The following is a 27514-nucleotide window of genomic DNA, read 5'->3' on the forward strand; positions in this document are numbered from 1 at the left end:
CTTTCCATTCTCCGTGTCCCCTTCCCTCTTCCAGTGTCCCCTCCCCTCTTCCAGTGTCCCCTCCCAGTGCCAATGTCCCCTCCCAGTGCCCCGTGTCCCCTCCCAGTGCCCCGTGTCCCCTCCCCTCTTCCAGTGTCCCCTCCCACCTCCCCGTGTCCCCTCCCAGTACCCGGGCTCGCGGACACCACAGCCGCACTGGTTTTTACTGGTTTTTATTGGTGTGACGCAGGGGACCCCACGCCCGTGCCCGCCCTCGTGTGTCCCTGCGTGTCCCCCAGGGGTGACCCGGCCTGGCTGTGACCCCCCAGTGCCACCCTGGTGCCCGTCCTGCCATCCCTGATGACGCTGACACGGGCGGGCGTGATGGGCCTGGAGGGCGCGGTGGCACTGGCAGGCTTGTCCCCAAGGGTGGCACCGCCTGGCCTGTCCCCAAGGGTGGCACTGCCTGGCCTGTCCCCTGTGGTGGCACCGCCCCGGGAAGGACAGTCCCTGTCAGGGATGGTGGCACTGCCACTGATGGGGGGACTGCCAGTGACGTGTGTGTCCCCAAGGGTGGCACTGCCCCTGGATGGGCACTCCCGGGTGGGGACAGTGGCACTGTCCCCACCAGACCAGTCCCCACAGGGGACGGTGACATTGTCCCTGGATGGGCACTCCCGGATGGGGACGGTGGCAGTGCCACCCACTGACCTGGCCCCAACAGGGATGGTGGCACTGTCCCTGGACGGGCACTCCCTGATGGGGACAGTGGCACTGTCCCTGCCTGGCCAGTCCCTGTCACAGATGGTGGCACTGTCCCTGGACGGGCACTCCCTGACAGAGGTGGTGGCACTGTCCTTGCCTGGCCACTCCCCACGAGGGACAGTGACACCGTCCCTGGATGGGCACTCCCTGATGGGGACAGTGGCACTGTCCCTGCCTGGCCAGTCCCTGTCAGAGGTGGTGGCACTGTCCCTGGATGGGCACTCCTGGTTGGGGACAGTGGCACTGTCCCTGCCTGGCCAATCCCTGTCACAGATGGTGGCTCTGTCCCTGCCAGACCAATCCCCACGAGGAATGGTGGCACTGTCCCCACCAGACCAGTCCCCTCGAGGGACGGTGACACTGTCCCTGGATGGGCACTCCCTGATGGGGACGGTGGCACTGTCCCTGCCTGGCCAGTCCCCACGAGGGATGGTGGCACTGTCCCTGGACGGGCACTCCCTGACAGAGGTGGTGGCTCTGTCCCTGCCAGACCAGTCCCCACGAGGGATGGTGGCACTGTCCCCACCAGACCAGTCCCCTCGAGGGACAGTGACACCATCCCTGCCAGACCAGTCCCTGTCAGAGGTGGTGGCACTGTCCCTGGATGGGCACACCCGGAAGGGGACAGTGGCACTGTCCCTGCCAGACCAGTCCCCACGAGGAATGGTGGCACTGTCCCCACCAGACCAGTCCCCACGAGGAATGGTGGCACTGTCCCTGTCAGAGGTGGTGGCACTGTCCCTGGATGGGCACACCCGGAAGGGGACAGTGGCACTGTCCCTGCCAGACCAGTCCCCACGAGGGATGGTGGCACTGTCCCCACCAGACCAGTCCCCACGAGGGACAGTGACACCGTCCCTGCCCGGCCAGCCCGGGAAGGTGACAGTTGCACCGTCCCTGCCGGGGATGGTGGCACTGCCACAGGCCAGCGTGTCCCCAAGGGGGAGGATGGCACGGCCGGGCACCCTGGACTCCACGATGGTGGCGGTGACCCTGGGGATGGAGTCCCCAACCAGGACGGTGGCACTGACAAAGACGGGCGTGTCCACGATGGTGGCAGTGCCCCTGGACAGGCTGGCCCTGACGGGGACGGTGACACTGCCCAGGATCCTCCTGTCCATCACGGTGCCACTGAGGGTGACAAGCGCGTCCACGATGGTGGCAGTGCCCCTGGACGGGCAGTCCCTGGCACTGCCAGCCACCGAGCTGTCCCCAGCGGTGTCACCAGCCCAGAACGGGCTGTCCCTGATGGGGATGGTGGCACTGGCGGTGACAAGCGTGCCCATGATGGTGGCAGTGCCCCTGGACGGGCAGTCCCTGATGGGGACGGTGGCACTGCCAGCCACCGAGCTGTCCCCAGCGGTGTCACCAGCCCAGAATGGGCTGGCCCTGATGGGGATGGTGGCACTGCCAGCCACCGAGCTGTCCCCAGTGGTGTCACCAGCCCAGAACGGGCTGTCCCTGATGGGGATGGTGGCACTGGTGGTGACAAGCGTGTCCATGATGGTGGCAGTGCCCCTGGACGGGCAGTCCCTGGCACTGCCAGCCACCAAGCTGTCCCCAGCGGTGTCACCAGCCCAGAATGGGCTGTCCCTGATGGGGATGGTGGCACTGGCGGTGACAGGCGTGTCCACGATGGTGGCAGTGCCCCTGGATAGGCTGTCCCTGACGGGGACAGTGGCACTGCCAGCAACTGGCATGTCCCCTGGAGTGCCACTGTCCCTGGAGGGACAGTCCCTGGCAGGAGGGGTGCCACTGTCAGTGACCAGCCTGTCCCCAACAGTGTCACTGTCTGTGACCAGCCTGTCCCCAACGGTGTCACTCAGAGTGACCAGCCTGTCCCCAATGGTGTCACTGTCAGTGACCAGCCTGTCCCCAACGGTGTCACTCAGAGTGACCAGCCTGTCCCCAATTGTGCCACTGTCAGTGACCAGCCTGTCCCCAATGGTGCCACTCCTACTGACTGGCCTGTCCCCAATGGTGCCACTCCTACTGGCTGGCCTGTCCCCAACGGTGTCACTGTCTGTGACCAGCCTGTCCCCAATGGTGCCACTGTCAGTGACCAGCCTGTCCCCAACAGTGTCACTGTCAGTGACCAGCCTGTCCCCAATGGTGCCACTGTCAGTGACCAGCCTGTCCCCAATGGTGTCACTGTCAGTGACCAGCCTGTCCCCAACGGTGTCACTCAGAGTGACCAGCCTGTCCCCAATGGTGCCACTCCTACTGACTGGCCTGTCCCCAACAAGGACAGTGCCACTGCCCCCAGCTGGGCTGTCCCTGACAGGGACAGTGCCACTGCTCCTGTCCCCACTGTCACTGGGCCGGGGTGGCCTGTCCCTGCTGGGCAAGGTGGCACTGCCACTGCTCCTGTCCCCAAAGTCACTGGGCCTGTGTGACCTGTCCCTGACAGGGACAGTGGCACTGCTCCTGCCCGGTCTGTCCCCAAAGTCACTGGCCCTGGGTGGCCTGTCCCTGCTGGGCAAGGTGGCACTGCCACTGCTCCTGTCCTCACTGTCACTGCCCCTGTGTGATCTGTCCCTGCTGGGCACGGTGGCACTGCCACTGCTCCTGTCCTCACTGTCACTGCCCCTGTGTGATCTGTCCCTGCTGGGCACGGTGGCACTGCCAGGCCTGTCCCCTGTGGTGCCACTGCTCCTGTCCCCACTGTCACTGCCCCTGTGTGGCCTCTCCCTGCTGGGCACGGTGGCACTGCCCAGTCTGTCCCCAAAGTCACCGGGCCTGTGTGACCTGTCCCTGACAGGGATGGTGGCACTGCCAGGCCTGTCCCCAGCGCCACTGTTCCTGTCCCCAGTGCCACTGTCTCTGGGTGACCTGTCCTTGATGGGGATGGTGGCATTGCCACGCCTGTCCCCTGTGGTGGCACTGCTCCTGTCCCCAGTGCCACTGGGCCTGTGTGGCCTGTCCCTGCTGGAGACGGTGGCACTGCCTGGCCTGTCCCCAGTGGTGGCACTGCTTCTGTCCCCAATGCCACTGTCTCTGGGTGACCTGTCCCTGACAGGGACGGTGGCACTGCCACTGCTTCTGTCCCCAATGGTGCCACTGGCCTTGTGTGATCTGTCCCTGCTGGAGATGGTGGCACTGCTACCGGCTGGCCTGTCCCCACTGTCACTGGCCCTGGGTGGCCTGTCCCTGACAGGGACAGTGGCACTGCCACTGCTCCTGTCCCCAGAGCCACTTCCCCTGTGTGATCTGTCCCTGACGGGGATGGTGACACTGCCACTGCTCCTGTCCCCACTGCCACTGGGCCTGTGTGGCCTGTCCCTGACAGGGACGGTGGCACTGCCAGGCCTGTCCCCAGTGGTGTCACTGCTCCTGTCCCCACTGTCACTGTCTCTGGGTGGCCTGTCCCTGATGGGCACAGTGACACTGCCCAGTCTGTCCCCAAAGTCACCGGGCCAGTGTGACCTGTCCCTGCCTGGCCTGTCCCCAGTGCCACTGTCTCTGGGTGACCTGTCCCTGACGGGGATGGTGGCACTGCCACTGCTCCTGTCCCCAGTGCCACTAGCCCTGGGTGACCTGTCCTTGATGGGGATGGTGGCACTGCCACTGCTCCTGTCCCCAGTGCCACTGGGCCTGTGTGGCCTGTCCCTGCTGGAGATGGTGGCACTGCCTGGCCTGTCCCCAGGGGTGGCACTGCTCCTGTCCCCAGTGGTGGCACTGCTCCTGTCCCCAGTGCCACTGCTCCTGTCCCCAGTGCCACTGGGCCTGTGTGGCCTGTCCCTGCTGGAGATGGTGGCACTGCCTGGCCTGTCCCCAGGGGTGGCACTGCTTCTGTCCCCAGTGCCACTGTCTCTCGGTGACCTGTCCCTGACAGGGATGGTGGCACTACCCAGCCTGTCCCCTGTGGTGGCACTGCTCCTGTCCCCTGTGGTGGCACTGCTCCTGTCCCCAGTGCCACTGCTCCTGTCACCAGTGCCACTGGCCCTGGGTGATCTGTCCCTGCTGGAGACGGTGGCACTGCCTGGCCTGTCCCCAGGGGTGGCACTGCTCCTGATCTGCCTGTCCCCAGGGGTGGCACTGCCTGGCCTGTCCCCAGGGGTGGCACTGCCCCTGATCTGCCTGTCCCCAGTGGTGGCACTGCCCCTGATCTGCCTGTCCCCAGGGGTGGCACTGCCTGGCCTGTCCCCAGGGGTGGCACTGCCTGGCCTGTCCCCAGGGGTGGCACTGCCCCTGATCTGCCTGTCCCCAGTTGTGGGACCGCCCCTACCTGGCCTGTCCCCAGTGGTGGCACTGGCTCTGAGTGTCCTGTCCTCAACAATGACAGTGGCACTGCCACCAGCTGCGCTGTCCCTGATGGGGACAGTGGCACTGCCCTTGACCTGCCTGTCCCTGATGGTGCCACCACCCCTGCCTGGCCTGTCCCCAGTGGTGGCACTGCTCCTGCCAGGCCTGTCCCCAGTGCCACCGTCTCTGGGTGACCTGTCCCTGATGGGGACGGTGGCACTGCCACTGCTCCTGTCCCCAGTGCCACTGTCTCTGGGTGACCTGTCCCTGATGGGGATGGTGGCACTGCCACTGCTCCTGTCCCCAGGGGTGGCACTGACCCTGCCCGGCCTGTCCCCAGGGGTGGCACTGCTCCTGCCTGGCCTGTCCCCACTGCTGGCACTGCTCCTGCCTGGCCTGTCCCCAGTGTCCCTGTCTCTGGGTGACCTGTCCCTGATGGGGATGGTGGCACTGCCACTGCTCCTGTCCCCAGGGGTGGCACTGCCACTGCTCCTGTTCCCACTGCTGGCACTGCTCCTGCCTGGCCTGTCCCCAATGGTGGCACTGCTCCTGCCTGGCCTGTCCCCAGTGCCACTGTCTCTAGGTGACCTGTCCCTGATGGGGACAGTGGCACTGCCACTGCTCCTGTCCCCAGTGCCACTGTCTCTAGGTGACCTGTCCCTGATGGGGACAGTGGCACTGCCTGGCCTGTCCCCAACAGCAGTGGCCCTGGCTGTGCTGTCCCTGCCAGGGATGGTGACACTGGCCCTGCCCTGCCTGTCCCCAGGGGTGGCACTGTCTCTGACTGTCCTGTCCCCAGGGGTGACACTGGCCCTGCCCAACCTGTCCCCAGGGGTGGCACTGTCTCTGGGTGACCTGTCCCTGCCAGGGATGGTGACACTGTCTCTGACTGTCCTGTCCCCAGGGGTGGCACTGTCTCTCACTAACCTGTCCCCAGGGGTGGCACTGTCTCTGACTGTCCTGTCCCCGGGGGTGACACTGGCCCTGCCCAACCTGTCCCCAGGGGTGGCACTGTCTCTGGGTGACCTGTCCCTGCCAGGGATGGTGACACTGTCTCTGACTGTCCTGTCCCCGGGGGTGGCACTGTCTCTGACTGTCCTGTCCCCATGGGTGGCACTGTCTCTGACTGTCCTGTCCCCATGGGTGGCACTGTCTCTGGGTGACCTGTCCCCAGGGGTGGCACTGTCTCTGACTGTCCTGTCCCCAGGGGTGGCACTGTCTCTCACTAACCTGTCCCCAGGGGTGACACTGGCCCTGCCCAACCTGTCCCCAGGGGTGGCACTGTCTCTGACTGTCCTGTCCCCAGGGGTGGCACTGTCTCTGACTGTCCTGTCCCCAGGGGTGGCACTGTCTCTGGGTGACCTGTCCCTGCCAGGGATGGTGACACTGGCCCTGCCCTGCCTGTCCCCAGGGGTGGCACTGGCCTTGGCTGAGCTGTCCTTACTGGGGACAGTGGCACCACTGACCAGCTTGTCCCTGACAGGGATGGTGGCACTCCTGGTGACAGGCCTGTCCCCAGAGGTGGCACTGGCCCTGGCTGGGCTGTCCCTGACAGGGATGGTGGCATTGCCACTGATCAGCTTGTCCCTGACAGGGACAGTGGCACTGCCACCAGCTGGGCTGTCCCTGGTGGGGACAGTGGCACTCCTGGTGACTGTCCTGTCCCCAGAGGTGGCACTGTCCCTGGATGAGCTGTCCCTGACAGGGATGGTGGCACTGGTGCTGGATGAGCTGTCCCTGACAGGGACAGTGGCACTGCCACCAGCCGGGCTGTCCCTGGTGGGGATGGTGGCACTCCTGGTGACAGGCCTGTCCCCAGGGGTGGCACTGTCTCTGGGTGAGCTGTCCTTACTGGGGACAGTGGCACTGCCCCTGCCCAGCCTGTCCCCAGGGGTGGCACTGCCACTGGATGGGCTGGCTTTGGCAGGGACAGTGGGGACAGTGGCACTCCTGGTGACAGGCCTGTCCCCAGGGCTGGCACTGGCACGGGATGGGCTGTCCCTGACAGGGACAGTGGCACTGCCACCAGCTGGGCTGTCCCTGGTGGGGATGGTGGCACTCCTGGTGACCATGCCACTGCCACTGGATGGGCTGGCCTTACTGGGGACAATGCCACTGCCACCAGCTGGGCTGTCCCTCATGGGAATGGTGGCACTCCTGGTGACAGGCCTGTCCCCAGTGGTGGCACTGCCACTGGATGAGCTGTCCCTGACAGGGATGGTGGCACTCCTGGTGACTGTCCTGTCCCCAGGGGTGGCACTGCCTTGGGATGAGCTGTCCCTGACAGGGATGGTGGCACTCCTGGTGACTGTCCTGTCCCCAGTGTCACTGTCCCTGACAGGGATGGTGGCACTCCTGGTGACAGGCCTGTCCCCAGAGGGGGCACTGCCTTGGGATGAGCTGTCCCTGACAGGGATGGTGGCACTTCCTGGCCTGTCCCCAGGGGTGGCACTGCCTTGGGGTGAGCTGTCCTTTCTGGGGACAGTGGCACTGCCACCAGCCAGACTGTCCCTGACAGGGATGGTGGCACTCCTGGTGACTGTCCTGTCCCCAGTGTCACTGTCCCTGGTGGGGATGGTGGCACTCCTGGTGACAGGCCTGTCCCCAGGGGTGGCACTGCCTTGGGGTGAGCTGTCCTTACTGGGGACAGTGCCACTGCCACCAGACAGACTGTCCCTGACAGGGATGGTGGCACTGCCACCATCCGGCCTGTCCCCAGAGGTGGCACTGCCACTGGATGGGCTGTCCCTGACAGGGACAGTGGCACTGCCACCAGCTGGGCTGTTCCTGGTGGGGATGGTGGCACTCCGGGTGACAGACATGTTCCCAGGGGTGGCACTGCCCCTGGCTGCATTGTCCTTGGCAGGGATGGTGGCACTCCTGGTGACCGGCCTGTCCCCAAGAGTGCCACCATCCCTGGATGAGCTGTCCTTACTGGGGACAGTGGCACTGCCACCAGACAGACTGTCCCCAGGGCTGGCACTGCCACTGGATGGGCTGTCCCTGACAGGGACGGTGGCACTCCTGGTGACAGGCCTGTCCCCAGTGTCACTGTCCCTGGATGAGCTGTCCCTGACAGGGACGGTGGCACTGCCTGTCCTGTCCCCAGAGGTGGCACTGGTGCTGGGTGAGCTGTCACTGACAGGGATGGTGGCACTGCCACTGATGGGCTTGTCCTTGGCAGGGACAGTGGCACTGCCACCAGCCAGACTGTCCCTGATGGGAATGGTGGCACTCCTGGTGACAGGCCTGTCCCCAGTGTCACCGTCCCTGGTGGGGATGGTGGCACTCCTGGTGACAGGCCTGTCCCCAGAGGTGGCACTGGCCCTGGATGGGCTGGCCTTGGCAGGGACAGTGGCACTCCTGGTGACAGGCCTGTCCCCAGGGGTGGCACTCTCTTTGGGTGAGCTGTCCTTACTGGGGACAGTGGCACTGCCACCAGCTGGGCTGTCCCTGACAGGGATGGTGGCACTCCTGGTGACAGGCCTGTCCCCAGTGTCACTGTCCCTGGATGAGCTGTCCCTGACAGGGATGGTGGCACTGCCTGTCCTGTCCCCAGGGGTGGCACTGGTGCTGGGTGAGCTGTCACTGACAGGGACGGTGGCACTGCCACTGATGGGCTTGTCCTTGGCAGGGACAGTGGCACTGCCACCAGCCAGGCTGTCCCTGATGGGAATGGTGGCACTCCTGGTGACAGGCCTGTCCCCAGTGTCACTGTCCCTGGTGGGGATGGTGGCACTCCTGGTGACAGGCCTGTCCCCAGTGTCACTGTCCCTGGATGAGCTGTCCCTGACAGGGATGGTGGCACTGCCTGTCCTGTCCCCAGGGGTGGCACTGGTGCTGGGTGAGCTGTCCCTGACAGGGACGGTGGCACTGCCCCTGCCTGGCCTGTCCCCAGGGGTGGCACTGCCACTGACTGTCTTGTCCTTGGCAGGGACAGTGGCACTGCCACCAGCCGAGCTGTCCCTGGTGGGGATGGTGGCACTCCTGGTGACAGGCCTGTCCCCAGTGTCACTGTCCCTGGTAGGGATGGTGGCACTCCTGGTGACAGGCCTGTCCCCAGAGGTGGCACTGCCCCTGGCTGCATTGTCCTTGGCAGGGACAGTGGCACTGCCACCAGCTGGGCTGTCCCTGACAGGGACAGTGGCACTCCTGGTGACAGGCCTGTCCCCAGGGGTGGCACTGCCTCTGGATGGGCTGGCCTTGACAGGGACAGTGGCACTCCTGGTGACAGGCCTGTCCCTGACAGGGACAGTGGCACTGCCACCAGCCAGACTGTCCCTTATGGGAGTGGTGGCACTCCTGGTGACAGGCCTGTCCCCAGTGTCACTGTCCCTGGGTGAGCTGTCCCTGGTGGGGATGGTGGCACTCCTGGTGACTGTCCTGTCCCCAGTGTCACTGTCCCTGGATGAGCTGTCCCTGGTGGGGACAGTGGCACTCCTGGTGACTGTCCTGTCCCCAGTGTCACTGTCCCTGGATGAGCTGTCCCTGGTGGGGATGGTGGCACTCCTGGTGACAGGCCTGTCCCCAGTGTCACTGTCCCTGGGTGAGCTGTCCCTGGTGGGGACAGTGGCACTCCTGGTGACTGTCCTGTCCCCAGTGTCACTGTCCCTGGATGAGCTGTCCCTGACAGGGATGGTGGCACTCCTGGTGACTGTCCTGTCCCCCGTGTCCCCGGGTGAGCTGTCCCTGATGGGGACAGTGGCACTGCCAGCGGCTGGGCTGCCTTCAGTGGTGGCAGTGCCACCGTCCCTGCCTGGGCTGTCCTCAATAGGGGCGGTGGCATTGTCACCATCCAGCCTGTCCCCAGTGTCACTGTCCCTGGATGGGCTGTCCCTGACGGGGACAGTGGCACTGCCACCAGCTGAGCTGTCCCTGATGGGAATGGTGGCACTCCTGGTGACAGGCCTGTCCCCAGGGGTGGCACTGCCACCATCTGGCCTGTCCCCAGTGTCACTGGCCATGGCTGAGCTGTCCCTGATGAGGACAGTGGCACTGCCACCACCAAGAGAGCCACCAGTGGGGACCAGGCTGTCCCCAAGGGGGGAAGTGACACTGCCACCACCAGGAGAGCCACCACCAGGGACACTGTCACTGTCCGAGCTGTCCCCAAGGGGGATGGCAACACTGTCCAGGCTGTCCCCAACAGTGACACTGCCACTGTCCAGGCTGTCCCCAAGGGGAACGGTGACACTGCCACTGTCCAAGCTGTCCCCAGGCTGGACACTGCCACTGTCCATACTGTCCCCAACAGTGACACTGCCACTGTCCAAGCTGTCCCTAGGGGGGACAGTGGCACTCTCCAAGCTGTCCCCAGGGAGGACACTGCCACTGTCCATACTGTCCCTAAGGGGGACGGTGACACTGTCCAGGCTGTCCCCAGGGGGCACAGTGGCACTGTCCATGCTGTCCCCAACAGTGACAGTGGCACTTCCTTCAGCTGGGCTGTCCCTAATGGGGACAGTGACACTGCCACTGTCCTGGCTGTCCCCAACAGTGACACTGCCACTGTCCTGGCTGTCCCCAACAGTGACACTGCCACTGTCCAGGCTATCCCTAATGGGGACAGTGACACTGCCACTGTCCAAGCTGTCCCCAGGGGGCACGGTGACACTGTCCTGGCTGTCCCCAGGGGGGACAGTGACACTGTCCTGGCTGTCCCCAGGCTGGACACTGCCACTGTCCTGGCTGTCCCTAAGGGGGATGGTGACACTGTCCTGGCTGTCCCCAGGGGGCACGGTGACACTGTCCTGGCTGTCCCCAGGGGGGACAGTGACACCGTCCAAGCTGTCCCCAGGGGGCACGGTGACACTGTCCTGGCTGTCCCCAGGCTGGACACTGCCACTGTCCTGGCTGTCCCTAAGGGGGACGGTGACACTGTCCAAGCTGTCCCCAGGGGGCACGGTGACACTGTCCAGGCTGTCCCCAACAGGGACAGTGACACTGCCACTGTCCTGACTGTCCCCAGGGGGCACGGTGACACTGTCCTGGCTGTCCCCAGGGGGCACGGTGACACTGTCCTGGCTGTCCCCAGGGGGGACAGTGACACCATCCAAGCTGTCCCCCCCACCCCCCCCATCACTGTCCACATCCATGTCCTCCCCAGCGTCCCCAGCCGCCACCTCCGTGTCCCCAAAGGCCACAGTGGCACTGCCACCCCCCGCCGAGTCCCCTGGGGGCGACGAGTCCCCTCCCTCCTCCCCTTTGGGGACCTCCAGCTCCTCGGGTGACCCCGCCGCGTCCCCCGGCCTCTTCCTCGGCCTCCCCCTCCTCCTCTTGTGCGCCGGCCCCTCCCCGCCTCCCTCCTGGGGACGCTTGGTGGCCTTGGTGCCACCACCGCGCTGTCCCTCGCCGTCCCCTCCCGCCCTGGCGCCGCCTCCGGGGGTCTCGGCGCAGGGCGGGACCCCCACCCCGGGCAGCAGCACGTTGAGCACGGGGATGGCTCCGGGGGGGCTCAGCAGCCCCGAGCCCCCCGGGGCCAGCGCCGTCCCCACGGGCAGCGGCAGGGCCACCTTGACCGTGCCACCCAAGGGTGCCGCCGTCAGCTTGGGGACAAGGACGGGAGGGGACGGGCGCAGGGGGGCGGCGCCGGGGGCCGGGGGTCGCTCCGGGGGGGGGATTCGGGGCAGCAGGAGGGGCAGCCGGGCCACCAGGGCGGTCACCTGGGGGCTGCTGGCCGGCCTGGGGGGCTCCGGGGCTTTCTTCTTGTCCGGCCGCGATGGGAGGTGGCCTTTGGGGACAGTGTCCTTCTTGGGCTGGGGACAGAGAGGGGACACAGAGAGGGGACACAGAGGGGTCAGCTCAGCCCTCCTGGGGGATTTGGGGGGGATTTGGGGGGATTTGGGGGGGATTTGGGGAGGGGTCTCTCACCTGCTCCTGGCTGCGCTCGCCGCTGTCCGAGGGGTCCGGGCCGTTCTTGCGGGGGGCTGAGGGGGGCCGGGGGTCCTGGGGGGGCTTGTCCGTGGTTTCTGTGGGAGAGGGGAGGTGACACGGGGACAGGGGACACTGGGAGGGGACAGGGGACACTGGGAGGGGACACTGGGAGGGGATGGGGACACTGGGAGTGGGGAGGTGACAGCAGGGACAGGGGACACTGGGAGAGGACACTGGGAGGGGATGGGGGACACTGGGAGGGGACACTGGGAGGGGATGGGGACACTGGGAGGGGATGGGGGACACTGGGAGGGGACACTGGGAGGGGATGGGGACACTGGGAGGGGATGGGGGACACTGGGAGGGGACACTGGGAGGGGACACTGGGAGGGGACAGGGGACACTGGGAGGGGAAGGGGGACACTGGGAGGGGACACTGGGAGGGGACACTGGGAGGGGACACTGGGAGGGGACAGGGGACACTGGGAGTGGGGAGGTGACACAGGGACAGGGGACACTGGGAGGGGACACTGGGAGGGGACAGGGGACACTGGGAGGGGACAGGGGACAGCGGGGACAAGGGACACTGGGAGGGGACACTGGGAGGGGATGGGGACACTGGGAGGGGACACTGGGAGGGGACAGGGGTCACTGGGAGTGGGGAGGTGACACAGGGACAGGGGACACTGGGAGAGGACACTGGGAGGGGATGGGGACACTGGGAGGGGACGGGGGACACTGGGAGGGGACACTGGGAGGGGACAGGGGACACTGGGAGGGGGGAGGGGACACTGGGAGGGGACACTGGCAGTGTTCCCAAGGGGTGACAATGACCTGGAGCAGGGGGGGCTGGTGGCAGTGTCCCCAGTGAAGTGACAGTGACCTCAGGGGTGGTGGCAGTGTCCCCAGGGGGTGACGGTGTCCCCTGTGAGGTGACCCCAGGGGTGGCAGCAGTGTCTCCAGGGGATGACAGCAACCCCAGGAGTGATGGCAGTGTCCCCAGGGGTGGTGACAGTGAGGTGACAGTGTCCCCAGGGGTGGTGACAGTGTCCCCAAGGTGCTGACCTGCCACCACCATGGCCATGAGGAGGTCAGCGTGGGCAGAGCGGGAGCTGATGATGTGCTGCTGCAGCAGGAACTGCGCCACCTCCACAGTGAGGTGTCAGTGTCCCCAGGGGGTGTCCCCAGGGGAGGTGACAATGACCCCAGGGGTGGTGACAGTGAGGTGACAGTGTCCCCAGGGTGCTGACCTGCCACCACCATGGCCATGAGGAGGTCAGCGTGGGCAGAGCGGGAGCTGATGATGTGCTGCTGCAGCAGGAACTGTGCCAGCTCCACAGTGAGGTGACAATGACCCCAGGGGGTGTCCCCAGGAGGTGACAGTGTCCCCAAGGAGTGATGACAGTGTCCCCAGGGTGCTGACCTGCCACCACCATGGCCATGAGGAGGTCAGCGTGGGCGGAGCGGGAGCTGATGATGTGCTGCTGCAGCAGGAACTGCGCCACCTCCACAGTGAGGTGACAGTGACCCCAGGAGAGGTGACAATGACCCCAGGGGTGGTGACAATGACCCCAGGGGTGGTGACAGTGAGGTGACAGTGTCCCCAGGGTGCTGACCTGCCACCACCATGGCCATGAGGAGGTCAGCGTGGGCGGAGCGGGAGCTGATGATGTGCTGCTGCAGCAGGAACTGCGCCAGCTCCACCAGTGAGGTGTCAGTGTCCCCAGGGGAGGTGACAATGACCCTAGAGGTGGTGACAGTGAGGTGACAGTGTCCCCAAGGTGCTGACCTGCCACCACCATGGCCATGAGGAGGTCAGCGTGGGCGGAGCGGGAGCTGATGATGTGCTGCTGCAGCAGGAACTGTGCCAGCTCCACAGTGAGGTGACAATGACCCCAGGGGTGGTGACAATGACCCCAGGGGTGGTGACAGTGAGGTGACAGTGTCCCCAAGGTGCTGACCTGCCACCACCATGGCCATGAGGAGGTCAGCGTGGGCAGAGCGGGAGCTGATGATGTGCTGCTGCAGCAGGAACTGCGCCACCTCCACGATGTTGTTGAAGGAGCGCTTGAGGATCTTCTCAGCCCAGTCACACGTCAGGGCACAGGCGGCCTCTGTCACCTCCGAGCTGTACGAGGGGACAAGATCTGCCAGCTCCGCCTGTTGGGGACAGCAACAGTGTCACAGTGTCACCTCTGTCAGTGTCACAGTGTCACAGTGTCACAGTGTCACCTCTGTCAGTGTCACATTGTCACAGTGTCACCTCTGTCACCTCCGAGCTGTAGGAGGGGACAAGATCTGCCAGCTCCGCCTGTTGGGGACAGCAACAGTGTCACAGTGTCACCTGTCAGTGTCACAGTGTCACCTCTGTCACCTCCGAGCTGTAGGAGGGGACAAGATCTGCCAGCTCCGCCTGTTGGGGACAGCAACAGTGTCACAGTGTCACCTCTGTCAGTGTCACAGTGTCACAGTGTCACCTCTGTCACCTCTGTCAGTGTCACATTGTCACAGTGTCACATTGTCAGTGTCACAGTGTCACCTCTGTCACCTCTGTCACCTCCGAGCTGTAGGAGGGGACAAGATCTGCCAGCTCCGCCTGTTGGGGACAGCAACAGTGTCACAGTGTCACAGTGTCACCTCTGTCAGTGTCACAGTGTCACCTCTGTCAGTGTCACATTGTCACCTCTGTCACCTCTGTCACCTCCGAGCTGTAGGAGGGGACAAGATCTGCCAGCTCCGCCTGTTGGGGACAGCAACAGTGTCACAGTGTCACAGTGTCACCTGTCAGTGTCACAGTGTCACCTCTGTCAGTGTCACAATGTCACCTCTGTCACAGTGTCACAGTGTCACCTCTGTCAGTGTCACAGTGTCACCTCTGTCAGTGTCACAGTGTCACATTGTCAGTGTCACAATGTCACCTCTGTCACCTCTGTCAGTGTCACAGTGTCACCTCTGTCACCTCTGTCACCTCTGTCACAGTGTCACAGTGTCACCTCTGTCACCTCCGAGCTGTAGGAGGGGACAAGATCTGCCAGCTCCGCCTGTTGGGGACAGCAACAGTGTCACAGTGTCACATTGTCACCTCTGTCAGTGTCACATTGTCACATTGTCAGTGTCACAATGTCACCTCTGTCACCTCTGTCAGTGTCACATTGTCACATTGTCACAGTGTCACCTCTGTCAGTGTCACAGTGTCACCTCTGTCACCTCCGAGCTGTAGGAGGGGACGAGATCTGCCAGCTCCGCCTGTTGGGGACAGCAACAGTGTCACATTGTCACAGTGTCACCTCTGTCACCTCTGTCACTTCTGTCAGTGTCACAATGTCACCTCTGTCAGTGTCACAGTGTCACAGTGTCACCTCTGTCAGTGTCACAATTTCACCTCTGTCACCTCTGTCACATTGTCACCTCTGTCATACTGTCACAGTGTCACCTCTGTCACCTCCGAGCTGTAGGAGGGGACAAGATCTGCCAGCTCCGCCTGTTGGGGACAGCAACAGTGTCACATTGTCACATTGTCACCTCTGTCAGTGTCACAGTGTCACCTCTGTCACAGTGTCACTGTGTCACCTCTGTCACCTCTGTCACATTGTCACATTGTCACAGTGTCACCTCTGTCAGTGTCACCTCTGTCACATTGTCACAGTGTCACATTGTCACCTCTGTCACCTCCGAGCTGTAGGAGGGGACAAGATCTGCCAGCTCCGCCTGTTGGGGACAGCAATAGTGTCACATTGTCACCTCTGTCAGTGTCACAGTGTCACAGTGTCACCTCTGTCAGTGTCACAATTTCACCTCTGTCACCTCTATCACATTGTCACCTCTGTCAGTGTCACTGTGTCACCTCTGTCACCTCTGAGCTGTAGGAGGGGACAAGATCTGCCAGCTCCGCCTGTTGGGGACAGCAACAGTGTCACAGTGTCACAGTGTCACAGTGTCACCTCTGTCAGTGTCACAGTGTCACCTCTGTCAGTGTCACAGTGCCACATTGTCACATTGTCACAGTGTCACCTCTGTCACCTCCGAGCTGTAGGAGGGGACCAGCTCTGCCAGCTCCGCCTGTTGGGGACAGGGACAGGGACAGGGACAGGAGGAAGCTACAGAGCAGGATGTGACACCGGGATGGGGACAGGATTCATGGAGCAAAGCAGGACCTCAATCCCATAAATCCCATAAATCCCAAAAAAATCCCATAAATCCCATTAAAAATCCCATAAAAATCCCATAAAAAATCCCATAAAAAATCAAAAAATCCCATAAAAATCCCATTAAAAATCCCATAAATCCAATTAAAAATCCCATAAATCCCATAAATCCCATAAATCCCATGGATCCCACAAAAAATCCAATAAAAATCCCATAAAAAATCCCATAAATCCCATAAAAATTCCCATTAAAAATCCCATAAAAAATCCCACAAATCCCATAAAAAATCCTATAAAAAAATCCCAAAAATCCCATTAAAAATCCCATAAATCCCATTAAAAATCATCTAAAAATCCCATAAAAAATCCCATAAAAAATCAAAAAAATCCCATAAAAAATCCCCCAAAAATCCCATAAAAAATCCCATAAATCCCATAAAAATTCCCATAAAAAATCCAATAAATCCCATAAAAATCCCATTAAAAATTCCCATAAATCCCATAAATCCCACACTCACGGTCTCGGTGGCTTTCAGGTCCAGGCTGGGCAGGGGAGGAAGGCTCACCACCGTCTTCCTCCGGATCCCACCGTAGCAGTACGTTGGGAAAGAGTCAAGGATTTGGGAATTTCCAACCAGGATAAACCAAAAAAAACGGGAAGAGAACCTGGAAGAACCCTCAGGAATGGGGGAAAATGGGAAAAATGGGGAAATAATGGGGGAAAATGGGAAAAAACTGGAGGAAAATGGGAAAAAATGGGAGAATATGGGAAAAAACAAGGAAAAAATGGGAGAAAATGGGAGAAAATGGGAGAAAATGGGAAAAAACTGGGGGAAAATGGGAAAAAGTGGGAAAAGATTGGGAAAAAATGGGAGAATATGGGAAAAAAATGGGGAAAAATGGGAAAAACTGGGAAAGAATGGGAGAATATGGGAGAAAATGAAAAAAATGGGAAAAGAATGGGAAAAAGTGGGAAAAAATGGGAGAAAACTGGAGAAAAGTGGGAAAAACTGGGAAAATAATGCGAAAAAAGGAAAAAGAATGGGAAAAAACTGGGGAAAAATGGGGAAAAATAGGAAAAAGTGGGAAAAGAATGGGAAAGAATGGGAAAAGAATGGGAAAAATGGGAAAAAATGGGGAAAATGGGGAAAAATGGGGAAAAATGGGGAAAAATGGGGAAAAAATGGGGAAAAATGGGAAAAGAATGGGAAAGAATGGGAAAGAATGGGGAAAAGTGGGAAAGAATGGGGAAAAGTGGGAAAGAATGGGAAAAAGTGGGAAAAAAAGGGAAAAAATGGGAAAAAGTGGGAAAAAAGTGGGAAAGAATGGGAAAAGAATGGGAAAAGAATGGGAGAAAATGGGAAAAATGGGGAAAAATGGGAAAAATGGGAGAAAATGGAAAAAGAATGGGAAAAAAATGGGAAAAGAATGGGAAGAAATGGGAAAGAATGGGGAAAAGTGGGAAAGAATGGGGAAAAGTGGGAAAGAATGGGAAAAAGTGGGAAAAAAAGGGAAAAAATGGGAAAAGATGGGAAAAAATGGGAAAAGAATGGAAAAAAACTGGGGAAAAATGGGGGGAAATGGGGAAAAATAGGAAAAAGTGGGAAAAGAATGGGAAAGAATGGGAAAATAATGGGAAAAAGGGGAAAAAATGGGAATAAACAGGATAAATGGGAAATAAAAACAGGGAAAAAGCTGGAGAAAATGGGAAAAAATAGAAAAAAACAGGAAAAAAGGGGGAATAAAAGAAAAAAAAACAGGGAAAAAGCTGGGGAAAATGGGAAAAAAGAGGAAAAATGGGAAAAAAACTGGGAAAAAAACTGGGATAAAAGGAGGAAAAATGGGAAAAAAAACACGTAAAAGCTGGGGAAAATGGGAAAAAACGGGAGAAGAAAGGGAAAAAAACAGGGGAAAAAACTGGGGAAAAAAGAGGAAAAATGGGAAAAAAACAGGGAAAAAAACTGGGATAAAAGGAGGGAAAATGGGAAAAAAAAACAGGGAAAAGCTGTGGAAAATGGGAAAAAACGGGAAAAAAACCAGGAAAAAAATGGAATAAAAGGGAAAAACCAGGATAAAATGGGAAAAGCAGCAGGAATTGCAGCAGGGGAAGGATATTTGGATTGTCCTCGGCCTCCCAAGCGCCGGGCTTTGATGTTTGGGAAGATTTCCCGGATGATTTTGCCGAAATTGGCCGTGCTCAGGGGGCGGCAGCCGAGGTTGTCGCAGTAACGCCTGAAAAAGGGGGAAAACTGGGATGTTCCAAGGGAATTTCAGGGGTGTGGGATGTTTGTGGGATGTGGGATGTGGGATTTGGGATTTGGGGATTTGGGATGTGGGGATGTGGGATTTGGGATTTGGGATTTGGGATTTGGGATTTGGGGTGTGGGATTTGGGATGTGGGATTTGGGATGTGGGATTTGGGATTTGGGATTTGGGATTTGGGATTTGGGATGTGGGATTTGGGATTTGGGATTTGGGATGTGGGATTTGGGATTTGGGGATGTGGGATTTGGGATGTGGGATTTGGGATTTGGGATGTGGGATTTGGGATTTGGGATGTGGGATGTGGGATTTGAGGATATGGGATTTGGGATGTGGGAATTTGGGATTTGGGGGGTGGGATTTGGGATGTGGGATTTGGGATGTGGGATTTGGGATGTGGGATGTGGGATGTGAGAATTTGGGATTTGGGGGGTGGGATTTGGGGATGTGGGATGTGGGATTTGGGATTTGGGATTTGGGATGTGGGATTTGGGATTTGGGGATATGGGATTTGGGATGTGGGATGTGGGATTTGGGATTTGGGATGTGGGATTTGGGATTTGGGGTGTGGGATTTGGGATTTGGGATTTGGGATGTGGGATTTGGGATGTGGGGTGTGGGATTTGGGATGTGGGATTTGGGATTTGGGATGTGGGATTTGGGGATATGGGATTTGGGATTTGGGATTTGGGGATATGGGATTTGGGATGTGGGATTTGGGGATATGGGATTTGGGATGTGGGACGTGGGATTTGGGATTTGGGATGTGGGATTTGGGATTTGGGATGTGGGGATGTGGGATATGGGACAGCAGGACATGGGGACACCAGGCCATGGGACACCAGACCATGGGACACCAGGACATGGGGACACCAGGACAGCAGGACACCAGGCCATGGGACATGAGGCCACCAGGACATCGGGACACCAGGCCATGGGACACCAGGTCATGGGGACACCAGACCATGGGACACCAGAACATGGGACACCAGAACATGGGACACCAGAACATGGGACACCAGGCCACCAGGCCATGGGACACGAGAACATGGGACACCAGGACATGAGGACACCAGGACATGAGGACACCAGGACATGAGGACACCAGGCCATGGGACACCAGGCCATGGGACACCAGGCCATGGGACACCAGGCCACGGGACATGAGGCCATGGGACACCAGGCCATGGGACACCAGGACATGGGACACCAGGACATGGGGACAGCAGGACGTGTTCCACCAGGCCATGGGACATGAGGCCACCAAGCCATGGGACACCAGGACATGGGACACCAGGACATGGGGACACCAGGACATGGGGACACCAGACCATGGGACACCAGGACACCAGACCATGGGACACCAGGCCATGGGACACCAGGACATGTTCCACCAGGCCATGGGACATGAGGCCACCAGGTCATGGGACACCAGGCCATGGGACACGAGGACACCAGACCATGGGACACCAGGCCATGGGACACCAGGACATGAGGACACCAGATCATGGGACACCAGAACATGGGACACCAGGCCATGGGGACACCAGGCCATGGGGACAGCAGGACATGGGGACACCAGGACATGGGGACAGCAGGCCATGGGGACACCAGACCATGGGACAGCAGAACATGGGGACAGCAGGACATGGGACACCAGACCATGGGACACCAGGACATGGGGACACCAGGACATGGGGACACCAGGTCATGGGGACACCAGGACAAGGGGACAGCAGGACACCAGGACATGGGGACACCAGGACATGGGGACACCAGACCATGGGACACCAGGACATGGGGACACCAGGTCATGGGACACCAGAACATGGGACACCAGGACACCAGGACATGGGGACAGCAGGCCATGGGACACCAGGTCATGGGGACACCAGGACATGGGACACCAGGACACCAGACCATGGGACACCAGACCATGGGACACCAGGACATGGGACACCAGGTCATGGGACACCAGGTCATGGGACACCAGGACATGGGACACCAGACCATGGGACACCAGGACATGGGGACACCAGGCCATGGGACACCAGGACATGGGGACACCAGGCCATGGGGACACCAGGCCACCAGGCCACCAGGACATGGGACACCAGGACATGGGACACCAGGACATGGGACACCAGGACATGAGGCCACCAGGACATGGGGACACCAGGACAAGGGGACAGCAGGACAGCAGGACATGGGGACACCAGGACATGGGACACCAGGACATGGGGACAGCAGGACACCAGGACATGTTCCACCAGGCCATGGGACACCAGAACATGGGACACCAGGCCACCAGGCCATGGGACACCAGGCCACCAGACCATGGGACAGCAGACCATGGGACAACAGACCATGGGACACCAGAACATGGGACACCAGGACATGGGACACCAGGCCACCAGGCCATGGGACACCAGACCATGGGACACCAGACCATGGGACAGCAGGCCATGGGACACCAGAACATGGGACACCAGGACATGGGACACCAGGACAGCAGGCCACCAGGACATGGGGACACCAGACCATGGGACACCAGAACATGGGACACCAGGCCACCAGGCCATGGGACACCAGAACATGTGCCACCAGGCCACCAGGCCATGTGTCACAGCCCCTGGGCTCACTTGTAGGCGTCGTAGACGTCCTGTTTGGGCAGGCAGGTGTCCGTGTGCTCCTCCAGGTGGTTGCGGATCCAGCTGCAGGCGTGCATGTGCTCGGCCGTGCCCAGCGCGCTCAGCTCCAGCGAGGAGCTGCTGCTGCTGCTGCTGCTGCTGCTGCTGCTGCTGCCACCGTGTCCCCAACGTGTCCCCAGAGTGTCCCCAGAGTGTCCCCAGAGTGTCCCCACGGGGCGCGGGAGAGAGGGGAGGCTGTGAGTGTCACTGCGCTGGTGCTGGTGTGACAGATCTGGTCTGGTCTGTCACAAGGGATCCATCCCGTCCCAAGGGATCCATCCCATCCTGTCCCAAGGGATCCATCCCATCCCAAGGGATCCATCCCATCCTGTCCCAAGGGATCCATCCCATCCCATCCCATCCCAATGGATCTATCCCGTCCCAAGGGATCCATCCCATCCCAAGGGATCCATCCCATCCCATCCCAATGGATCCATCCCATCCTGTCCCAAGGGATCCATTCCATCCCATCCCAAGGGATCCATCCCATCCTGTCCCAAGGGATCCATCCCATCCCAAGGGATCCATCCCATCCCATCCCATCCCATCCCATCCCATCCCATCCCATCCCATCCCATCCCATCCCATCCCATCCCATGGATCCCATCCCATGGATCCCATCCCATGGATCCCATCCCATCCCATCCCAATGGATCCATCCCGTCCCATCCCATCCCAATGGATCCATCCTGGTCCATCCCAATGGATCCATCCCGTCCCGTCTCAAGGGATCCATCCCATCCCAAGGGATCCATCCTGGTCCTTCCTGTCCTGATCCATCCCATCCCATCCCATCCCATCCCAATGGATCCATCCCATCCCATCCCATCCCATCCCAATGGATCCATCCCATCCCATCCCATCCCATCCCATCCCAATGGATCCATCCCATCCCATCCCATCCCAATGGATCCATCCTGTCCTAGCTCCATCTCATCCCATCCCATCCCAACACCTCCATCCCACCCCAGCTCTATCCTGATCCATCTCCATCCCCATCTCACCCCATCCCATGGATCCCCCACCACAGATCCCATCCCATCCCATGGATCCCATCCCACTGATCCCATCCCACCCCATGGATCCACAGATCCCACCCCATCCCATGGATTCCACCCCACTGACCCCACCCCATCCCACAGATCCCAACCCCACCCCATGGATCCCACCCCATGGATCCCACCCCTCCCCACAGATCCCACCCCATGGATCCCACCCCTCCCCACAGACCCCACCCCATGGATCCCATCCCTCCCCACAGACCCCACCCCATGGATCCCTCCCCACCCCACAGACCCCACCCCATGGATCCCATCCCACCCCACAGACCCCACCCCATGGATCCCATCCCATCCCACTGATCCCATCCCATGGATCCCACCCCTCCCCACAGACCCCACCCCATGGATCCCACCCCACAGACCCCATCCCACCCCATGGATCCCACCCCACCCCACAGACCCCACCCCATGGATCCCATCCCACCCCACAGATCCCACCCCATGGATCCCATCCCACCCCACAGACCCCACCCCATGGATCCCACCCCACAGACCCCATCCCACCCCATGGATCCCATCCCTCCCACAGACCCCCCCCCACAGACCCCACCCCATGGATCCCATCCCACCCCACAGACCCCACCCCATGGATCCCACCCCACCCCACAGACCCCTCCCCATGGATCCCACCCCACAGACCCCATCCCATCCCATGGATCCCACCCCTCCCCACAGACCCCTCCCCACCTCTTCTCGCCCAGGCTGGGCCCCGAGGGCAGCTGCAGGTACAGGTAGAGTTTGTCACTGTCCGAGAACTTCTGCACATCCTGCTGCTCTCCAGGGACCGGCCACCAGGAGAAGGTCAGGGATCCACCAGGATGAGCCCAAAAATGGGATCAGCCATGAAGAGAAGGTCAGGGATCCACCAGGATGAGCCCAAAAACGGGATCAGCCACAAGGAGAAGGTCAAGGATCCACCAGAATGAGCCGGAGAAACGGGATCCACCAGGATGAGCCCAAAAAACGGGATCAGCCACCAGGAGAAGGTCAGGGATCCACCAGGACCAGCCCAAAAAACGGGATCAGCCATGAGGAGAAGGTCAAGGATCCACCAGGACCAGCCCAAAAAACGGGATCAGCCACGAGGAGAAGGTCAGGGATCCACCAGGATGAGCCCAAAAAACGGGATCAGCCACAAGGAGAAGGTCAGGGATCCACCAGGATGAGCCCAAAAACGGGATCAGCCATGAAGAGAAGGTCAGGGATCCACCAGGATGAGCCCAAAAAATGGGATCAGCCACAAGGAGAAGGTCAGGGATCCACCAGGATGAGCCCAAAAATGGGATCAGCCATGAAGAGAAGGTCAGGGATCCACCAGGATGAGCCCAAAAAACGGGATCAGCCACAAGGAGAAGGTCAGGGATCCACCAGGATGAGCCGGAGAAACGGGATCAGCCATGAAGAGAAGGTCAGGGATCCACCAGGACCAGCCCAAAAAACGGGATCAGCCACAAGGAGAAGGTCAGGGATCCACCAGGACCAGCCCAAAAAACGGGATCAGCCACCAGGAGAAGGTCAAGGATCCACCAGGACCAGCCCAAAAAACGGGATCAGCCACGAGGAGAAGGTCAGGGATCCACCAGGACCAGCCCAAAAAACGGGATCAGCCACGAGGAGAAGGTCAGGGATCCACCAGGACCAGCCCAAAAAACGGGATCAGCCATGGGAATTCCCCACCCTCCAGCCCAGCATTCCATGGAAACACTCACCAGGATGGAGTCCACCTTGCTCTGCACGGATTTGCTGCGTGGGACAGAGGCCGCGAGTCAGGGATGATCCCAAAAATCCTGGGATCGCAATTCCAGCTCTTCCCAAGGCTCCCTGAGGTCCTTCCAGAGCCCAGGGATCCAGGATGGATCCAGGATGGATTCAGGATGGATCCCCAAGGGATCCCACCACAGGGGCACTGGGCTGGTTTGGCACCCGAAACGGGCTCCTGTGTCCCCGTGGTGTCCCCTGGCCCTGGGGACGTCCCATCCTGGTGTCCCCTGTCCCTGGGGACATTCCATCCTGGTGTCCCCATGTCCACAGGGACATTCCATCCTGGTGTCCCCACATCCCTGGGGACATTCCATCCTGGTGTCCCCTGTCCCTGGGGACGTTCCATCCCAGTGTCCCCTGTCCCTGGGGACATTCCATCCTGCTGTCCCCTGTCCCTGGGGACGTTCCATCCTGGTGTCCCCTGTCCCTGGGGACATTCCCTCCTGCTGTCCCCTGGCCCTGGGGACGTTCCATCCCGGTGTCCCCATGTCCAGAGGGACATTCCACCCTGGTGTCCCCTGTCCCCAAATCCCTGGGGACATTCCATCCTGGTGTCCCCATGTCCACAGGGACATTCTGTCCTGCTGTCCCCTGTCCCCTTCCCCTTTGTCCTTGGGGACGTTCCATCCTGGTGTCCCCATGTCCCTGGGGACATTCCCTCCTGCTGTCCCTTGTCCCCTGTCCCCATGTCCTTGGGGACATTCCCTCCTGCTGTCCCCTGTCCCTTGGGATGTTCCATCCCGGTGTCCCCATGTCCTTGGGGACATTCCCTCCTGGTGTCCCCTGTCCCCATCTCTCCTCCCTTCACCCCCAGGGTTCAGAATTCCCAGTTCCCCCATCCCGCTGCTGCCGGCTCCGGAGGAATTCCCAAATTCCCAAATTCCTGAATTCCCGAATTCCCAAATTCCCAAATTCCCGAATTCCCAAATTCCCAATTTCCCGAATTCCCAAATTCCCAAATTCCCAAATTCCCGCCGCCCTTACGAGATGTTGCCCCGCAGCTCCTGGAGCAGCGTGCTGGACTCGGTGGCCGCGCCCCGGGCACTGCCAGGTGACAAAGTGGCCTTCCTGGTGGCCCTGGTCCCCATCTCCTCAGCCATGGCGGCTGTGTCCTGCTGGGAAGAGGAAAAAAATGGGGATTTTAGCTAAAAATGGGAATAAATCCCAGTATGGGACACGGGGACGTGGACACGAGGCACCGGAAATGGGATGGGGACAGTGGGGACAGTGACCCTGAAAGGGCTGGGGGGTTGGGGACACCGGGACAGGGGGACAGGGGGACACGGGACAGGGGGACACAGGACAGGGGGACACGGGACAGGGGACAGGGGGACACAGGACAGGGGGACACAGGACAGGGGGACAGGGGGACATGGGGACACCAGGACAGGAGGACACGGGACAGGGGGACAGGGGGACATGGGGACACCAGGACACCAGGACAGGGGGACATGGGACAGGGGGACAGGGGGACACCAGGACAGGGGGACACGGGACAGGGGGACACCAGGACACCAGGACAGGGGGACACGGGACAGGGGGACATGGGGACACCAGGACAGGGGGACATGGAACAGGGGGACAGGGGAACACGGGACAGGGGGACACGGGACAGGGGGACACAGGACAGGGGGACACAGGACAGGGGGACACCAGGACACCAGGACAGGGGGACATGGGACAGGGGGACACCAGGACACCAGGACAGGGGGACATGGAACAGGGGGACAGGGGAACACGGGACAGGGGGACACGGGACAGGGGGACACAGGACAGGGGGACACAGGACAGGGGGACACCAGGACACCAGGACAGGGGGACATGGGACAGGGGGACAGGGGGGCACCAGGACAGGAGGACACGGGACAGGAGGACACGGGACAGGGGGAAACAGGACAGGGGGACATGGGGACACCAGGACAGGGGGACACCAGGACAGGGGGACACAGGACAGGGGGACAGGGGGACACCAGGACAGGGGGACACGGGACATGGGGACACCAGGACAGGGGGACACGGCACAGGGGGACACCAGGACATGGGGACACGGGACAGGGGGACATGGGGACACCAGGACAGGGGGACACGGCACAGGGGGACACCAGGACATGGGGACACCAGGACAGGGGCACATGGGGACACCAGGACAGGGGGACAGGGGGACATGGGGACACCAGCACGAGACCCACAGGGCCACCAGGAACAGATTCCCGGGGTCACGCGGCCAGGGGCCAGCAGGAAGAGACCCCCAGGGACACGGGGACACGTGGCCAGGGGACACCAGGAAGCGACCCCCGGGGCCACGAGGCCACCGGAAGCGACCCCTGAGGCCACGAGGCCACCGGAAGCGACCCCCGGGGTCGCCACCGCCCCCCCCAACCCCCCGCGCCCTCCCCGGAGACCCCGGCCCGGCGCGACCCCCGCGCTCCGGAACCGGGACGGTCTCGGGGGCCGGGACCCCCCTCCCCGCCGTGTCCCCGGGGGTGTCCCGGGGGTGTCCCGGGGGTGTCCCCAAGCCTGTCCCCACCCCCAGCCCCGCACCCACCTGGTCCCGTCCTGCTCGGGGGGGGGGGGGTCCCGGAAGGAGGGGGGAGGGGAGGGGTCCCGCCACGTGCCCCGCGCCCCCCGCGCGAACCGAAAGTGGACGCGCCCCTCGCCCGCCGCGCGCGGCCTCTTCTTTTTTCTGATTGGCTGCGGCGCCGCTGGTCTGCCCGGATACGGCGGCGTCCGCGGCTGTGATTGGCTGAGCCCGGCCCCCCCCCCCCCCCGGGCTGGGGGTGAGCGCCCGGATGTGGCGGGGAGGGAGGGGCTGAAATCTGCCTGGCAACAGCGATCTGATTGGCTGGGGCGGGCGGCGCGAGGGGAGACGGGTGTGAGGTGAGCGTGCAAGGGGGGGGGTCACGTGGGGGGGGGAGTGTGCGTGACGTGTGCGGGGTTGTGCAACGGGGGGGTGTCACGTGGGTGCGTGTGCAAGGGCGGGTCACGTGTACGGGTCACGTGTGAGTGTGCAAGGGGCGGGGGTGAGTGTGCAAGGGGGGGGTCACGTGTTCAGGTCGCGTGTGGGTGTGCAAGGGAGTCACGTGCGCGAGTCACGTGCGCTGTGCGCGTGCAAGGCGCGTGCAAGGCGCGTGCAAGGCGAGCTCCGGCGCGGGAGGAAGGCAGGGAAGGATTTTCCTTGGATTTATTTGATCCCGCGGGACACGCGCGCCTCCGGCAGTTCCCGGAATTCCCAAATTCCTCAGTCCCAGAATTCCCGAATTCCCCAGTCCCGAATTCCCGGAATTCCCCAGTCCCGAATTCCCAAATTCCCGCACATGTCGGAGCTGCAATCCCTGCATTCCCAAATCCAGAATTCCCGCAGAATTTCCGGGATCACAGCCAGATGTCGGAGGTGCCGTTCCCCGTTCCCCATTCCCGCGATTCCCGCAGAATTCCCGGAATTCCCGCAGAATTCCCGCAGGATTCCCGGGATCAGATCCAGATGTCGGAGGTGCCGTTCCCCATTCCCCATTCCCGGAATTCCCGGAATTCCCGGGATCAGATCCAGATGTCGGAGGTGCCGTTCCCCATTCCCCATTCCCGGAATTCCCAAATAATTCCCGGGATTCCCGGGATCAGATCCAGATGTCGGAGGTGCCGTTCCCCATTCCCCATTCCCAGAATTCCCGGAATTCCCGGGATTCCCGGGATCAGATCCAGATGTCGGAGGTGCCGTTCCCCATTCCCCATTCCC

General features: G+C 61.3%; 1 protein-coding gene across 1 annotated transcript; it reads right to left on the bottom strand.

Moving 5' to 3' along the window:
- Window positions 1-201: 201 nt before the first annotated feature.
- RFX5 (regulatory factor X5) lies at window positions 202-26098 on the bottom strand. The gene is made up of 15 exons (XM_058860373.1): window positions 25971-26098; window positions 24766-24896; window positions 23730-23763; window positions 22708-22790; window positions 20912-21073; window positions 18123-18239; window positions 16526-16607; window positions 15061-15108; window positions 13824-13974; window positions 11860-11957; window positions 5644-11744; window positions 5431-5451; window positions 4494-4521; window positions 2329-4229; window positions 202-2268 (listed from the first exon to the last, which is right to left on the bottom strand). Exons 2-15 carry the CDS (start codon window positions 24879-24881, stop codon window positions 213-215), a joined length of 10998 nt encoding a protein of 3665 aa, XP_058716356.1. The 5' UTR covers window positions 24882-24896; window positions 25971-26098; the 3' UTR covers window positions 202-212.
- Window positions 26099-27514: the final 1416 nt, after the last annotated feature.

The sequence above is a fragment of the Poecile atricapillus genome, chromosome 33 (genome assembly GCF_030490865.1).
Source record: "Poecile atricapillus isolate bPoeAtr1 chromosome 33, bPoeAtr1.hap1, whole genome shotgun sequence".
Taxonomy (NCBI): Eukaryota; Metazoa; Chordata; class Aves; order Passeriformes; family Paridae; genus Poecile; species Poecile atricapillus.

Coding starts and splice junctions, on each gene's coding strand:
- RFX5 (XM_058860373.1), bottom strand. CDS start 24,881: ATGGCTGAGGAGATGGGGACCAGGGCCACCAGGAAGGCCACTTTGTCA. Junction 13,975..15,060: donor ACAGCTCGGAGGTGACAGAG/GTGACACTGTGA, acceptor GAGGTGACAGAG/GCCGCCTGTGCCCTGACGTG. Junction 2,269..2,328: donor ATCCCCATCAGGGACAGCCC/ATTCTGGGCTGG, acceptor CAGGGACTGCCC/GTCCAGGGGCACTGCCACCA.